This window comes from Sus scrofa, chromosome 18 (genome assembly GCF_054392235.1).
Source record: "Sus scrofa isolate SSC_HxYL_T2T_F1_AM1 chromosome 18, Sscrofa_HxYL_maternal_Yorkshire_Landrace_v2.0, whole genome shotgun sequence".
NCBI classification, from domain to species: domain Eukaryota; kingdom Metazoa; phylum Chordata; class Mammalia; order Artiodactyla; family Suidae; genus Sus; species Sus scrofa.
The window spans coordinates 27,486,821-27,503,730 of record NC_139400.1 but is presented as its reverse complement, the minus strand read 5'-3'; the positions used below and the strand labels follow the sequence as shown (position 1 = coordinate 27,503,730).

The 16,910-nt window shown below is 38.7% G+C and overlaps 2 protein-coding genes across 10 annotated transcripts in view; one reads left to right on the top strand and one right to left on the bottom strand.

Annotated features, from left to right (window-relative positions):
• TMEM209 (transmembrane protein 209) overlaps nucleotides 1-4,836 on the bottom strand; it is a 29,645-nt gene extending 24,809 nt beyond the window's left edge. For 5 of the 7 annotated variants that reach the window (XR_014833895.1, XR_014833893.1, XR_014833894.1 and 2 more), the window contains exons 1-6: nucleotides 4,806-4,836; nucleotides 3,782-3,918; nucleotides 3,577-3,635; nucleotides 2,633-2,764; nucleotides 1,937-2,175; nucleotides 1,273-1,474 (exon numbers count right to left, since the gene is read on the bottom strand). Coding sequence is in view for 2 of the 7 variants with exons in the window: in XM_003134688.7 (XP_003134736.2) it covers nucleotides 1,273-1,474; nucleotides 1,937-2,175; nucleotides 2,633-2,764; nucleotides 3,577-3,635; nucleotides 3,782-3,918 (769 nt within the window). In the remaining 5 variants the exon portion in view is untranslated. Of the gene's footprint in view, nucleotides 1-1,272; nucleotides 1,475-1,936; nucleotides 2,176-2,632; nucleotides 2,765-3,576; nucleotides 3,636-3,781; nucleotides 3,919-4,640 lie in introns of all 7 variants that reach the window. The other 2 variants (XR_014833896.1, XM_005673176.4) reach the window with 1 other exon arrangement.
• Nucleotides 4,837-4,966: 130 nt separating this feature from the next.
• Nucleotides 4,967-16,470, top strand: SSMEM1 (serine rich single-pass membrane protein 1). 3 transcript variants are annotated; one of them, XM_085005458.1, is made up of 3 exons: nucleotides 4,967-5,918; nucleotides 13,200-13,254; nucleotides 15,630-16,470. In XM_085005458.1, exons 2-3 carry the CDS (start codon nucleotides 13,200-13,202, stop codon nucleotides 16,124-16,126), a joined length of 552 nt encoding a protein of 183 aa, XP_084861584.1. In that variant the 5' UTR covers nucleotides 4,967-5,918; the 3' UTR covers nucleotides 16,127-16,470. The 3 variants fall into 3 exon arrangements, with proteins under 3 accessions (XP_084861584.1, XP_084861583.1, XP_003484066.1); XM_085005457.1 differs by lacking the exon at nucleotides 4,967-5,918 and adding an exon at nucleotides 6,874-7,138 and having other exon boundaries at nucleotides 13,200-13,248; XM_003484018.5 differs by lacking the exon at nucleotides 4,967-5,918 and adding an exon at nucleotides 6,890-7,138.
• The last annotated feature ends 440 nt before the right edge of the window (nucleotides 16,471-16,910 follow it).

The window sequence follows — 16,910 nt, the reverse complement described above, 5'->3', positions numbered from 1 at the left end:
AAAAAAAAAAGATAACGAAGGCTTTCACTTCATATATCTGGAAATTAAAAGCAACAGCAGTCACCAATAATAATTCCGAACAATATTTCTAAGTAACTCCTATAGATCAAAGAAGAAGAAGTCAGAAAATATCCGGATATGACAAAGATATGTACAGGATACACAGTGTTCTTTGTATCCTACTCTATAATTTTCAGTATTCTTGAACTATGTCAAAATTTAAAAAGAAGAAAAAGCACGTATCACCAAATAACAAGGTAATATTGATTTGTTTAACATGTGTGGCACTTTCAGGCAAAATTAAATTGAAAATCAATAGCGAGATTTCAAGTGACACGAAGAGCCATAGTCCAATAACTGGCTTCCTCACTGGGGCCATGCTTTAGCACCTAATGCGCTTCTGCGAAAGTTCCTGAGGGGGAAAAATCATTACTCGGCTCAATAACTTAATTTGGTTTCAAATAACTGACTTTGTAATAATCAAATCCACCCCAAACAGATTAAGATTTGCTAACACTTTCCCAAGGTAAACTGAAGACAAGTTAAAAAATGTTCTGAAAAACAGCAGCACTTGTGGTGAAAACCATGCTCTCTCCATCCTGCTGTCTCACCTTCCCAAGGACTACCTGAAAGGAGATAACTATTACTTCAATAAGCTCTGCTGTGTATGTACCACTTCAGAAAACATCCTAAAACCGCAACTTTTAAACAGAAATTGTAACTTTCATTTTATGAAAAAGCTGTCAATCATAATGCAGATGAAAGGTTCAAGATTTCTGTTAGCTCAGCTATATTTTACATCTTAAATTGTGGTGAGTTCTTTCTTTCTTCCTTTTTTTTTTTTTTTTTTAAAGGGCTGCACTTACAGCATCTGCAAGAAGTTCCCAGGCTAGGGGTTGAATCGGAGCTGCAGCTGCTGGCCTACACCACAGCCACAGCAATGTCAGATCTGAGCTGAGTCTGCCACCACACCACAGCTCACAAAAATGCCAGATCCTTAACCCACTGAGCGAGCCCAGGGATCGAACCCACATCCTCATGGTTATTAGTCATGTTTGTTTCTGCTGAGCCACAACGGGAACTCCACAGTGAACTTAATTCTAAGCTCATAAAATATAAAAACAAAATATATTTCCCTCCTGAGCAGAGAAAGACTTAAATATTTACATATGGGATTCAAAGTAGTACACAAAATGACACCAAAAATATACATTACATTAGATTTATATTAAAAATACAGATACATTAGATCAAAATAAAATATATATGTACCCAGCTTGACTCTATGTTGTTTCTCTTCTTCGTTTCTAAGAAAAGTATCCAAAGTTCGTAGGTCTGTCATGTAGTCTTCTTTGTCCGTAGGGGAGTTATAGATGGTGGGTGAAGAACGGTAGCGAGATCTCAATCCACTGCTCTCCACTGGGCCAACAGTGGTAGGGTATGAAGAAGAAGGAGAGGGACTATAGCTTGCCAACTGTACAAAACAAAGAACTTTATTTTATTTCTCTTTAATTGAAATTCCTATTTGTTTTGGTTTTTTATTTTCAAAAAGTAACACACCAATGAGAATGGCCCCAATCCAGAACACCACCAATACCAAATGCTGGTGAGGATACAGAGTAACAGGAACTTACTTGATGGGAATGCAAAACAGTACAGACACTGTGGAAGACAGTTTGGCAGTTTCTTACAAAACTAAACCTACTCTTGGAGTTCCCTGGTAGTGCAATGGATTAAGGATCCATGTTGTCACTGCTATGGTGTGGGTTCTATTCTTGGCTCTTAAATAGGCAATCTGGGCAAGTCAATTACCCACTGTTCCTGAGTTTCTACATTGATAGATAAAACAAGGAGTTTTAACTCACTAGGTGTTTTTCAATTCAAACCTCCCAATTCTAAAATAGTAACGTGATTGGCCAGAAAAAAGGGTCATTACCTTGTTATAACCACTGACAGGTGAGAAGGTCACTCCGGGGCTATAAGAACCACTGCCACCTGATGACAGACCTTGCAGCTGAGGGCTATATCCAGTTATACAGCTGGTGGTGAACTTGGGGCTGGTACTGGGTGAGCGAGATGGGCTATAACTTAACACACTCTGACCCTGAATTGAAGGAGGTGGAGAGGAAGGAATTTGTGTTGCTGCCAGATCACGTGGAGGAGTAGTCTGTACAACTAGAAGGAAGAAACAAACAATTGTAAGTATAAATAAAATTTCCGCAAAAGTGGATTTAATGACTGAATCTTTTTCAGGAAAAGGCTTAGAGTGTCTTAGTTGTTAAATTACATAAAGTATTATTACCAAAGGACACAAATGGTCGTTTACCACTTCTATAGAGTTCAAAATAAGAAATGAACTTCCATGCAGCAAAAGTTAGTCATTTAATTTGAACAGTAATCAAACAACAAAACAAACTTCCATAAGCCTGTCGAATGTTAGTTCCATTCAATTTATATAAATGGAATGACGATCATTGGTCTTAAGACAATTTAGTGTTGAACTGTTTAATACAGTTGAACCAGGTGGCCTTAGAAGTCCCTTCCAGCTGAGTCTATGAAAGGGGAAAATTAAATTGAGAAAGATTTATTGCCAACCTTTTCCCCACCTTTGCAAAAGATATAAAACACTTACCAGCTGTTTTCAGCCCTAAAAGTGTTTGCTGTCCAGGGCTGACAACCAGACTTGTTGGTGCCACAGTATATTTGAAATATCTCCAAAAGTCAAATAAAGCGTTTAGGCTGAAGAGAGATGCAAGGGCAAGCTCTGGAAGAGAACAATTTTTTTATAAGGGAGGTGGAACATTTAAAGGGGGGAAATAAAACCATTCATACTTCAGCAAATTAACAATAATAAAATTGAAAACTATCTTATTCCTCGTAACAGTAAAATTAATGTCTAGGAGTTCCCATCGTGGCTCAGTGGTTAACGAATTCAACTAGGAACCAAGAGGTTATGGGTTCAATCCCTAGCCTCGCTCAGTGGGTTAAGGATCCGGCGTTGCTGTGAGCTGTGGTGTGGGTCTCAGACTCAGCTCTGATCTGGCGTTGCTCTGGCCCTGGCGTAGCCCAGCAGCTACAGCTTGGATTAGACCCATAGCCTGGGAACCTCCATATGCCGTGGAAACAGCCCTAGAAAAACAAAAACAAGTAAATTAATTAATTAATTTCTACTATGTGTAGGGCACTTACTAGTGAGTTGTATGTAATCTTTACAATGAATATTTTCACCTTCACTTTAAAGATCAACCAACAGTTGTAGAGAAGTCAAATGACTTTTGCCAATAGCACACAGCTAGCTACTGAAGCCATGAATCTAACACAGGGATGCAGATTCCAAAACTCTTGCTCTCCACTTTCCACATCACTTCCCTAAAGACTTTAGATTAATGTGTGTATTAAACTTTGGAATATTTCTTCCATGAGGGCAGGGACCGTATTCACTTTCTGATGTATTCCCAGTTTTGGGAACATAGCAGATATTTGTTGAATGAAGGAATGAATACTAACTTGAATTAAACATGAACACTGTTTTTCATTGGAAGTAACTCTAAAGTGCAGTGAAAATTAATTACTTACCAATATACCACAGGGGCCAGTATGTCACATTATAATATGAGCTAATCAATTTTCCAGTCCTGAAAAAATTAAAAGCCTTTTCAATACTTAAAAAAACAAAAACAGAAACACACCACAAATCAAAATAAACACAAAACCTGTGGAACCAACCATTGGTCTCTTATTTAAATTTTCACTCCCCTCCTTTTTTTGTTAATTAACTTACATTTCAGTATATATCATTCCAGCCATAGATACATTTAGGAGTCCCCAGGCTAAAACCACTTTCCTAGCTTCTGTTTCTTTTCTCATCTTGATGGTTCTGTCAATAAGGGAAGCACTAGGGTTTGGCTCCCCTTGCATCTGTTCAAAATCAAAAAGCATGAAAATTAATTAAAAGAAACTACTTCTCCATTTAAGAAATCAAACTTGTGTCCACTATAACGGTAACTAAAAATTGCACATAACTTTCAGCTTTCAAAGTTCTAAACTTTTTTTACATTTTAATATTAGTATAAGAAAAGGGAACCCTAAATTACAGCTTCACTGGCACCACACTGTAATCAACAGAGAACTGGCTGGTCGCTTCAGAGAATAATTTAACATTTCCAATAAATGAAAGTATTTTGTAACATAAGGGTTAATGGTTATCTTTGCAATTACACTGTGTTGTGTTTTTGGAATATGTCACAAAGACTAGGCCAAAAGCTGTTAAGAAATTCAAAATACCAAATTACGAGATAAAATATTCCAAGTAAGATATAAGCCATTAACTGCCTACGATTTAAAAAAAAAAAACAAAACTCTGCACACGCCAGAGATCTCCGTTTTTGTGTTGCTGATAAACTATCAGGATTTAAGTTTTGGAAGGGCGAGTACCCAAGATGTTAAGGGGGTAAGGGTGGTGGGGGAGAGTGTACAGTTTTGGTCCACACTGGGATTTACATTTCCTTCACTTTGCTAGGCTTCATCTCCTGCAGACAAGTGTAACACTAGTTCCCGCTACATGGAGCAGCACCCTCCCCTCCTCCCTGTCCCAGAGTCAAAACGCCCCAGTGTGGGGAGCTACCCTCCCTGGCTCTCACAGTAGGAACTTTCGCACCCCCTACAGCTTCTTTCCACTACAGGTAGTGGGAGATCCGGCCACAGTCCCTTTTGGTTCAACCCTCGCCAGGTCCGCAGGCGCGGAACTCCCACGACCCGCGTGGACTCTAAATCCAGGAAGCACAAAGATGACCCTGAAAACGCACCGTGTTCTCCGGCCGGAAGCAGTGGACTCGCGCCACTCCCTACTGCACATGCGCGAAGCCAGTGCTAAGGTGAAGGCTACCAGCTTGTGGAACTGCAGATACCGGAAGAACGGAACTGTTTCTTCTCGCGAGAAGAGAAGAGTTTGGGGGGGAGGAGGGACGGGGCTAACAGCGTTACCAGGGAAACAGCTCCCGGATTTGTGGCTCCCACTCAGGTGCCGGGAGAAAACTGAGCAGCAAAAACTCAGACCAGGTTCTAAACCCGCAGTAAAAAGTAGTAACTATAACAAGCGGAATTTCTATAGATTAATATAGTTTTAGCTTCCTTACAGCATTTGTGGACTCACATTTTAAAGCAGATTTGATTAAGCTGGGTGGCTAATTGTAGGATGCAGAGTATTGGATAATGTGTCCATACACCACCAGCAATGACAAAGCATTTCTCACACCTCTATGCTAAAAAAAAAAAAAAAAAAAAAAAAAAAATTAAGTGTTCTGATCCGATGTAAATTCTTAAATATCCTTGTAATGAGGGTGCAACAAGAAAAGCCAAAATGTGTTTTTGTTAAAAGTTGGTGGTTTTGAGGTTTTTTTTTTAAACCCCCAAACTTTTACTTTTCTTGCATATTATTTAGAAGAACTAATTCTGAGGAAAAGTTTCATCAGGGAGTTCAGTTTGGTTTTATTGAAGAAATACAAACGCCTACTGTGTGCCGCTGAACCACACGCGGGAATGTAAAAGTAAAAGCTTCGGTGGTTACTCACTGAAGAAGCTCAGCCTGGCGGGGAGGACATGTGCACTAAGAAAGGCAGGTGAGGTGGGGCGCGGTGAACCCCAAGGAGACGTGAGGGGCCCAGCCCTGAATCCAAGAGAACTTCCTGAAGGAGACAAAGCGGGCCTAAAGCAGACGGGCAACGTCCGGGAACTTACTCTTGGCGATGCAGAGAAGTATGCTTCTAATAAAAACATCACTCTCTGTCATAATAAGCTAGTAGATTGTTGCATCATATAGGTCCCAACTGCCAAAATTTTTCCTGAAATGCTCCTAAGTAAGCTCCAATAAAAGAAAAAGAAGTTTCCTCCTGGTACAGCATATTAACGAAAATCTGCAGGTATGCTATGCTCTTAAAGATCTTAAAACCGATTTTTAAGTGGATTTCTAAAAATAATTTTTAGAGTATCTTAGCAACAATGATGTTTTGCTCTAGTTGTAAAGATGAGCTAACTTGAAAATTGTTACAGTACCGTGAAAATTAGAATACCAGGTTCCTCCCCAACCCATGTTGGCTCTTCCCTAAGAAGAAATTGTATGTATTTGATGTAATTCGCAACAGACACATCTCTGTTCTATGCATTTATTCAAGGCTTAAAAAGGAACACTGCCTAAATTAGATATATTGTTGACATTCTGTATTAGTTTACTAGGGTTGCCATAGCAAAATACCACAGACTGGATGCCTTAAACAACAGAAATTAATTTTTTCACAGTTGTGAAGTTTGGAAGTCTAAGATCAAGGTGCCAGCAGGATTGGTTTCTCCTGAGCCTTGTCTCTTTGGCTTGCAAATGACCTCCTTCATTCTGTGTCCTCACATGGCACCTCCCTGATGTCTCTTTCTCTTCTCATAAGGACACTAGTCCTATTGGATTAGGGCCCCATCCTTATCAGTTCATTTAACCTTCATTACCTCTTTAAGGCCCCATCTCCAGCTATTGTCAAATGGGTCTTTGTGCTTCAATATATACATTTTGTGGAACACAATTTGGTCTATAACACTTTGGAACTGTCTGTGTTAATTTACACTGATTATATCAAAGAATAAATGAATGGATATCTCAGAGACTTAGATTTTATAGACATTGAAATACTGTATTTAAAGAAAATACAGTATATAAAAGGACAAAAAAAAGACTAAGTCAGAATGTGCCATATTGAGGTATGAGGAAGGTACCTTAAACATTCATAGAAGTAATTTAGATAAATCTTCCCAAAACATAGAAATCTAAGAAATGTTTGTCAGCTCCCGTCTCAGTTACTGAAGTGTATGTCATAATAGGTTGCCAAGGAAGTTGTCATACACATGGAGTGAAGTACTTCTCAGTCATCTTCATCCCTTTGAGCATGTTTTATTTTCAAAGCAACAAGACATCATGGGAGATCTTTTTTCTTTATTTTGGGAGGTGGACCCTCCCCCCATACCTATAAGTTTTACTATTCCAAATCAGGATTATGAATGCCGGAAGGATGACTCTTGTGGGGCAATAGGGAACTTCCTGCTTTGGTATTTTGTCATTATATTGGTCCTGATGTTCTTCTCTCGGGCTTCTCTCTGGGTAGGATATCCTTTTTCATTTAAATAATATGTTTAGGAGTTTCCGTCGTGGCTCAGTGGTTAACGAATCTGACTAGGAACCATGAGGTTGCAGGTTTGATCCTTGGTCTTGCTCAGTGGGTTAAGGATCCGGCGTTGCCGTGAACTGTGGTGTAGGTCGCAGACGCGGCTCGGATCCCACGTTGCTGTGGCTCTGGCATAGGCTGGCAGCTACAGCTCCGATTAGACCCCTAGCCTGGGAACCTCCATATGCTGTGGGAGTGGCCCAAGAAATGGCAAAAAGACACACACACACACACACACACTCTCTCAAGAAGTAAATAATGTGTTTATACTAAGGGATATTCCATGAAATAAATTCACTTTACTTGGAAGAAACTACTTTTGAAAAGTTTGTTTCCTAGTTTTAAAAATAATGCAGTTACAGTCTAAGGAATCCAAGAATGCAGAAAAGGATGAAGAAGAAAATTTAGACTACTGTAATTCTATTTCCTAGAGATAAATGCTGTTAACATTTGGAATATGTTCTTCTGTTTTTTTTTTTTCTTTTTCTGTATTACAGTCTATCTCTCTAGAGATGTCTCTATCTTTGATCTTAGGTGATTGGCATTATATTGTATATATATATTTTTGGATGGTTATTATTTTTTTTTGGTTCCTCTTTTTTTAAAAAAATATTGGGGTGTAGTTGATTTACAGTATTCACTTAAGATTTACAGCAAATATTGTACATATTTTAATGTCTCGCTTTTTTAAGCTTAATATTATATTGTAATATTTCTTCAAATTATATTCACACAACAGCACTCTTAATGATGGTATAGTTTTGTCTTGCGGTTGCAACATAACAAATCTGCAATTTGGAAACCTTTTAGGTTGTTTGCAGTTTGCCCATATGCTGTGTAATGGTGGGGTAAACTTCCTACTGGTTAATGACCTCCAAATTCCTTTTGTAGCCATCAAATTCTAATCAAGATACAGAATTGTTGTATTTATAAGGATACAAGTTGTAGGATTTGGGGTTTTTAGAATGAGGCGATACATTCTCTGCGTAGAATAAGAAACAGAACTAAACAGAGCTAAAGTTACCACTCTAGACCACCTACTGGCAGAAGAAAATGCTATCCTCAAAGGAATGAGATAGCCCACTTAATGAGGGCTGTGATGCTCCAACATATTACAAGTAACCAAGATCTTATAAACTGCTGACATGGAATCCTTGCTGGCTATTAATACCAGGCTGATGATTAATAAAACCACTGCCACTTAGCATTACATCCAGAGCACTGGGCTGGCAACGGTCAGCTAGGCTGAGTGCTGTATCAGCTCTGGATGGAGAGAAGGAGGTGTGTTATGTCTTTGCCAGCTGGATTCCATTATAATAATCAAGACTCTTCCCCTCATCACCTCCTCCCCCTAAGAAGTTTCATCTAAAGTCTAAATATTTAAGGTAGATGTATTGCCAAAAGGCTATTTAGAATAGTGATAGTATACCCGTCTTAGACTCCCTAGCTAAGTACATTGAATTTGTCTAGCCTGGCAAGAAAATCTACTTTAGAAAATTAACAAAAAAATTGAAATTGATTCTTGGCAATTTCATCATGAAGACCACTAAAAAGTCTAAGCTATTTCTCTGCTCCCTTGCTTGCATCAGCTCTTCAGAGTCATAGAACCTTGAGCTTCAAGGACCTTAAAGAGCATATGGACTGGCCTATCTGTAGGCGAGTAAGATAGCAGTATTCCCCCTCTCCATCCCCCCGTTTTTTTGCTGATAAAGCCCAAAGAAATTAAGTGACTTGTCCAATATCACGTGAATGGTTATGACAGAGAGAATAGATCCAGGTTTCCTGACACAATCAATTGTTTGCTTCACAGTGTAGTTGAAATGTTGAATTATATCTATTCAGTGCTGATTAAAACCTTAATTATCTTAGAGGTTTCGCCTTTCACTTTGTACCCTTATGGCAGCTATAATCTACTCAACTGCTTCTTCTGAAAGGTCCCAGATTTGAAATCTGAGAACCACATGAGAGCTAGTCAAAAAGAATGGAATTTTTCCTTTACTTTGAACTTCATTTTCTCTGCTAAACTATGAGCTTCTATTTACAAACCTTGAAGTAATGGTGAAAGTGTGATGGAAATGTGGTGGTAATTATCCTCAAACATGAAGCACACTGATCTCTGGATTTGCCACTTTTTAAGATGCCTTTGCCCTTTTGCTTTCAGAGAAAAATATATTTGCTATATTTAGTTTATGTGTTTGCTTAGTATTTATTCAGACTGCAAGGGCTGGAATTTTTTCAAACAATACCAGTCCAAGCTCCATTTTTTCATATATGGAAACTGAGTTTAGGAGGTGTTAAGTGGCTTGGTAAAATCACGAAGTTGCTTAGTGGCAGAAAGGCAGAGCCATAGCCAAGATCTCTCCTACCCTGCCCTTCAGAGCAGGCAGTACTGCTGTTTTCATTCAACTGAGTCACACACAAAGACAGTTAATAAAATGCTTTTGGGAACCACAGTTCATATGATTCCACTTAACTTGATGTAAAATCTTTCTTTTGATTTGTGATTATATTTTGATTTGACATCAAGTCAAATATGGAAGCTTTCTATGAAAAATAAATAAACCTAATAAGTGTTTTAAGATACTTCTCCCCCTCAATTACAAAAGTACCCCTTATAGAAAATGTGGACATTATAGGAAAGCAGAAAAAATAAAATAAAAACCACTCCAAATTATGTAGGAAAAAAACCTACTATTCACTTTTTAGGTTTATAAACTTCTAATCTTTTAAAAATCATTGCTATACATATTAAATTTAAAATAAGGTGCCCCAAAAGACAGTTTAAAAAAGTTATCTTGGAAGAGGATCCCACTCTTAAAGTTTTCAGAGAACGATTTCAGGAACCTAAAAAGCAAAGAAATCCAGAGTTAAAGAAACTTGCCTATCAGTGTGGAGATCAGTTATTAAGAAAGGAGTGGGCCAGAGATCTTAGATTGCAGTTATGAATACCCATGTATGGTACTTTTCAACCCAAAGGCAGTTAGACTTTCTACATAAATTCATTTGATAATTTGAAGAATTAGAAGGGAAAAAAAATCAGTTTCATCACTCAAAGCCAACTATTGCTGACACTGTGTACATTCCTTAGTCTTTTTTTCTTTTCATATTTTTAGCTAACTTTGATCATATTGCATATACAAATTTCCATCTTGACTGTTAATATTATAGCATTTATTTTCCTCATCTTGTGACATACTTTATAATAATTTTTACAACATATATTTTGTGTTTGTACCATTATTTATTTGACTATTGTCTGCTTTTGAATTTTGTATTTATATTATCTTTATTACACTGGGATGATTATTTCTTTTTCATTTTTAATTTTAATTATTATTTTTATTTTTTGTCTTTTTAGGGCCACACCCACAGCATATGGAAGTTCCCAGGCCAGGGGTCAAATCAGAGCTATAGTTGCTGGCCTATACCACTGCCTCAGCAACGTGGAATCTGAGCCTTGTCTGCAGTCTACACCACAGCTCATGGCAACACCGGATCCTTAACCCATTGAGCGAGGCCAGGGATCGAACCCATGTCCTCATGGATACTAGTTGGATTTGTTACTGCTGAGCCATGACAGGAACTTCCTTAAACTTTTTATTATACTTGATTTACATTGTTCCGTCAATTTCTTCTGTACAGCAAAGTGACCCAGTCATACATATGTATACATTCTTTTTCTCACATTATCCTCCATCATGTTCCATTACAGTGATTAGATATATAATTCCCTGTGCTATACAGCAGAATCCCATTGTCCATCCACTCCAAACGCAACAGTTTTCATCTACTAACCCAGGACTCCCAACCCATTCCACTCCCTCCCTCTCCCTGCTGGCAAACACAAGTCTGTACTCCATGTCCATGATCTTTTCTGTTTTGTAGATAGATCATGTTCCATATTTTAGACTCCACATATAAGTGATATCATATGGTGTCTGTTTTTTTCTTTCTGAGTTACTTCATTCATTATGAGATCTCTGGTTCCATCCATGTTGCTGCAAATGGCATTATTTTGTCCTTTTTAATGGCTTGAGTAGTATTCCATTGTATGTATGCACCGCATAATGCATTCATCCGTGGATGGGCACTTAGGTTGTTTCCATGTCTTGGCTATTATGAATAGTGCTGCGATGAACTTATGAGTGGCATGTATCCTTTTCTAATGAAAGTTTTGTCCAGATAGATGCCCAGGAGTGGGATTGCTGGGTCATATGGTAGTTTTATATTTAGTTTTCTGAGGTATTTCCATACTGTTTTCCATAGTGGTTGTACAAGCTGACATTCCCACCAGCAGTGAAGGAAGGTTCCTTTTCTCCACATCCTCTCCAGCATTTGTGACTTGTTGACTTGTTAATGATGGCCACTCTAACTTGTGTGAGGTGGTGCCTCATGGGATGATTATTTCTATACACAAAACTTTCTCTCTTTTGGAGTTTATTTCCTGGTGATAGATTCCCAGAATTACTATGTGCCAAAAGTGTTATGAGTATTTCTAAAGTATCTGATACATTGTGAAAGAGTTGCTTTGTATTTGTATCTTTTGGCAAAATCATTTTTAGCATCAGAAAGTGGGAGTTCTCTTGTGGTGCAGAGGTTTAAGGATCTGGTTTTGTCACTGCAGCAGGCAGGGTTGCTGCTGTGGCGTGGGTTTGATCTCTGGCCCGGGAACTTTTACATACTATGGGCACAGCCAAAAATAAAATAAAATAAAATAAAATAAAAAAATTAAAAAAGTGATACACTGATCTAAAAAATGGGATAACTATATTTATGGACTGTTGGGCAGAATATTTGAAATTTAAACTATTCAAATAAATCCATTTCTTCTGGCTGCCATATTCACAGGTAACATATTATGGTTGCATTTTGGAGGAATGTTTCTGAAAGATTTAGGACATAGGAAGCCTATGAATTCATATAAAGATCTTAAAGCATTGTCATAACATGACCTGATAAAATGTCCTTTAAAAAGTAATTTTGAATCAATCCTAGCACTATCACATCTGTTTTAAAATGACATTTAAATGATATTTCTCTATAATTTCAGTGAGTACAGGGAAAAATGCTATAACCTATAGCTTCTCATCAATATTTTTTTCTCTCAAGTCTTTGTTCCATTTTGCTTGATTCAGAACATTTTGGTAGATCCTGCTACTCAAGCATGGTCTTCTTAATGGGCATTGGAAGTAGGATCATTATCATAGGAACTCAGTAAGTATTTATTGAACTGAATTGACTGTGCATGTGGCATGTGGAAGTTCCAAGGCCAGGGAACAAACCCATGCCACATCAGTGACAATGCCAGATCCCTAATCCACTGCACCACCAGGGAACTCCTGCACTGATGGTTTAAGAATTAGACCCCTGGGAGTTCCCACTGTGGCACAGGGGGAATGAATCTGCTCCCTCCAGGGCATCAGGGATCTGGCTTTGCCTAGAGCTGTGGTGTAGGTTGCAGATGTGTCTTGGATCCTGAATTGCTGTGGCTGTGGCGTAGGCTGGTCGCTGCAGCTCATGTTAGCCCCCTGGTGTGGGAACTTCCATAGGCTGTGGGTAAGGCCCTGGAAAACACAAATAAATAAATAAATAAATAAATAATGAAACAAAATTAGACCCCCGGTAGCTCAGCAGGTTAAGGGTCCAGCATTGCTACTGCTGTGGCTTGGGTCACTGCTGTGGCATGGGTTAAATCCCTGGCCTGGGAATTTAATGCCACTGGTACGGCCAAAGAAAGAAAAATAGACATTGTCAAAGGGTCTAAGGCAATAGTGTTTCTTTCTTTTTCTTTTCTTCTTCTTCTTTTTTTTTGCTTTTTACCAGCATTTATTGAGCCCCAAGTCTGTGCCAAATGTTTTTACACACATTGGTTTATTGAATCTTCATCATTATCCCTATTTTTAGTTGAGAATTGTTTCTTAACAAGTCAATATGAGTGAAAACAACCAATAAACAATCAATTGAGATCACTCTTACTAATTTGTATTTCTGAAACAGATGTCTGAGAAGAAAAAGGATGAAGACAATGGGACAAGCACTTCACTAGGTAAAGGTGAGAGCCAGTGTGTGTTTGGTATTGGACTACGATGAGAGAAATATGTGCTGTGTGGAGAGCAAACGAGAAGTAAACAGCCAAGAGTGTCATAGAGCCTCCCCAGACCTGCGGTGGCTCATTGGAGGAGCACCTTGCTTTGTGCAGAAGGACAGCTTAGCTACTAGAGGCTGTAAATTACTGATCGGTAGACAGCTCAAGCTCTCTTTTCATTCCTTAGCACTCTCCTGTCAGACAGCTTGCTTTTCACACACACTTATTGTTTTTTTTTTTTTTTTTTTTTTTTTGTCTTTTTGTCTTTTGTTGTTGTTGTTGTTGCTATTTCTTGGGCCGCTCCCGCGGCATATGGAGGTTCCCAGGCCAGGGGTTGAATCGGAGCTGTAGCCACCGGCCTATGCCAGAGGCACAGCAACGCGGGATCCGAGCCGCGTCTGCAACCTACACCACAGCTCACGGCAACGCCGGATCGTTAACCCACTGAGCAAGGGCAGGGATCAAACCCGCAAGCTCATGGTTCCTAGTCGGATTCGTTAACCACTGCGCCACGACGGGAACTCCCTCACACACTTATTGTTAATGTTACCACAGGACTCTGAACTGTTTATGACATCTTTTTCAGTCACCTATAAGCAGTGTTGTGCTGAATCTGAATAATATTTCGCAACTGGCTCTCCAAAAATGTGTGTGTATTCCATTTAAAGTTTTTTTTAACTAATATAAAGGATATATATCACACAATTTACAAATAAATAATAAAGTACAGAAATACACTTTATGGTAAATTCCATATAAACAGTGATTCTCACAAAATACTTTCCTTGATTTTTGCCAGACCCTTTCATCCTCAGCCAACCTATAGTTGGCTATGAACAAGTATAATTCCTTGTTCAACCTATGAACAAGTATAATTCCAATATGAATTTTCCTTTAAGTTAAGGAGTAAGATGAAAGAAACGGGAAGATGGGTGTTGGAACCTAACTTGGTTGTTAATGATGTGAATGATTTCTTTGCTGAGTTGGATAATTGTTTTAGAATACTCTGGAAGAATATTTCCTCATTTTTGGTCGCTATTCACCCAAAAGAATGACTGTTGGCATGACACCTTTAAATGTAATCTATGTCAGTAACATGTTCTCCATTACTTTAAGTCTAAACAGTCAACAAAACTATAAATGAAAATCTGATTCTTGGTGCTTGCTGATTTTTTTTTTTTTTTTGGAGTTTCATGTAAGCTATTTATTGACTTCTTTTACTTATTGCCAAAAAAAAAAAAAAAAAACCCAATAGTTTTTAACCCTTGCAAAACTAATTTCAGGTTACCAACATGATGTCACTGAACATGGAAGTTGGGACAAAACGCACAGTAACACATGATTACATAGTATTTCCAGTATCCAGAGATAGCAGACATAAATAGTAGCTTCAAGAACATACCTCGGAGTTCCCGTCGTGGCGCAGTGGTTAACGAATCCGACTAGGAACCATGAGGTTGCGGGTTCGGTCCCTGCCCTTGCTCAGTGGGTTAACGATCCGGCGTTGCCGTGCGCTGTGGTGTAGGTTGCAGACGCGGCTCGGATCCCGCGTTGCTGTGGCTCTGGCGTAGGCTGGTGGCTACAGCTCCGATTCGACCCCTAGCCTGGGAACCTCCATATGCCGCGGGAGCGGCCCAAGAAATAGCAACAACAACAACAAAAAGACAAAAGACAAAAAAAAAAAAGACAAAAAAAAAAAAAAAAAAAAAAAAAAAAAAAAAAAAAAAAAAGAACATACCTCATAATAAAATGTAGTAAAATAATTTAGGAAGTGAAGAGTTTTGAGTATTTATTACACTTACTTGTAGCATATTGATTTAGTGGTAAGCTGTACAATTTAATTTTTACTAATGGCTGTGTTTAACAGCCACCTTGCAAAATTCCTGAAAGTTTATCTGTTCTTGCAAGCTGACTAGTATAAACCAACTCTAACATACCAGAGTGTATAAACCCAGTGTATAAAGAGAAGATCCTTTTTAGTTTTCTGCTATCCAAAGCACATTCACATGTACACTTGAATCTTTAGGATGTCAAGGCAAAGGTAAAAAAGTCCTTCTCTGGGAAAGTTTGAAGACATTTTCCCTTGAAAAGGGGTCTATCAGGAGTCCACAAAACTTCAAAAGTAATATGTCAGCATCTCTTTGACCCTTTTGGTGTTTGGGAGTTTTGGTATGGTATTGGAAAATGAAGTCAGCCACCAACATTTGCAAATGAGTAGAGGAAAGTGGTGGCTTGGCAAATGGCAGCAAAAAGTGAATCCACACCATAGGCTTCCTTAGGTAAGATGAAGTTACAGTAACCAACAATGTGCCTAACCTGTGGATTTGTTTCATTTTTGTTAGCAAGCAGAGATACTTCCTACAAGCGGCAAAGCAAAGATGGTGCCTGGGATTCTTTGCAAATGATGAAAAAACCAAAGCAGAGCCAACTCACCGCTGTAACTGACTCAGAAGTGGCCTTGGTCAATGCCTATCTTGAACAAAGACGAGCAAGGCGCCATTCTGAATTCGGCCAGGTGAATCAGACCCAGCATGACAGTGATACTACTGAGTGTGACAGTGAAGAATCTAACTCAGGAGCCTCCTCATGGAAAGAGAGTGAAAGTGAACATCACCCATCTCCAGCCAGTATTAAAAAGAGAAAAATAGCTCAGAGGCAAAGGAATATGGGAGGTTACCAAGTCAGAGAAAGGCCCTGCCTTCACTGCAAAGCCATGAGAACCAACGAATGGTTGACCCGCCATTTCCTTCAAAACACTTCAGTAACAATCCCAATGAAGGGAGATATACAAGAGGAAAATTCCGGACCTGATATAAACACAAAGTTCAGTAAATTTTGAATTTTATCAAGTCCTTACCCTACTGGAAGCCAAATGAAAGAGATGAATAAAACATGAAAAATCGCCAGAGTTCTAGGTGAGGAGACTTTTACAATAAAGTCTCTCCACTAACAATGAGGACATACTTGGAATCCAAGAGGTAAAATTTCAGATAATTCTTTGTCCAAAAAAAAGACTGGTGAATTTGTTTATGGCATCATTGGAACATCAAAGATCTGCATCCACTATGATTTTTTATTCAAAAGAGCACAAGTCAAATATTTTATGCCTTGAGCATATGTATTTTGTTTGTCTGTAATACAAATAAGGAAGCTCTTTGAAAATATATTTATGTTTAGAAACCATTTAAATTTAGTCATATGTTTTGATTATCTGATTGACTGAATGAATTAGGGAATGTTGGTTGGAATACAGCTGGCCCATATTCTCCAGATCCATATTTTCAGGTAGCTCCACCTGAGCTGTATTGATGCACATGTGTCTGCTTGGGGCTGGTGAGGAGGAGCTGGAATGAGACCTGACTCCTGGAGTAGACCAGAAGGGCAGCTGGGCCATGGGCTGTCTGTGGTTATTGTCCAAAGAGCATGACAAGTGTTAAACAATTATTCTGATACATGAAAATGGCATGGAAGACTTTATTTAAGGCTATTGTAACAGTCCCATCTAATGCAGTTGAGGAGAGAAAGCAAGCTCAGCTCCAAATACGAACAAGGACAAGTAGTAGGGTAACGGAGGGTAGTGAGCAGTGGCTGGAAAATTACTAAGAAGGCCATTAAGGGTAGGG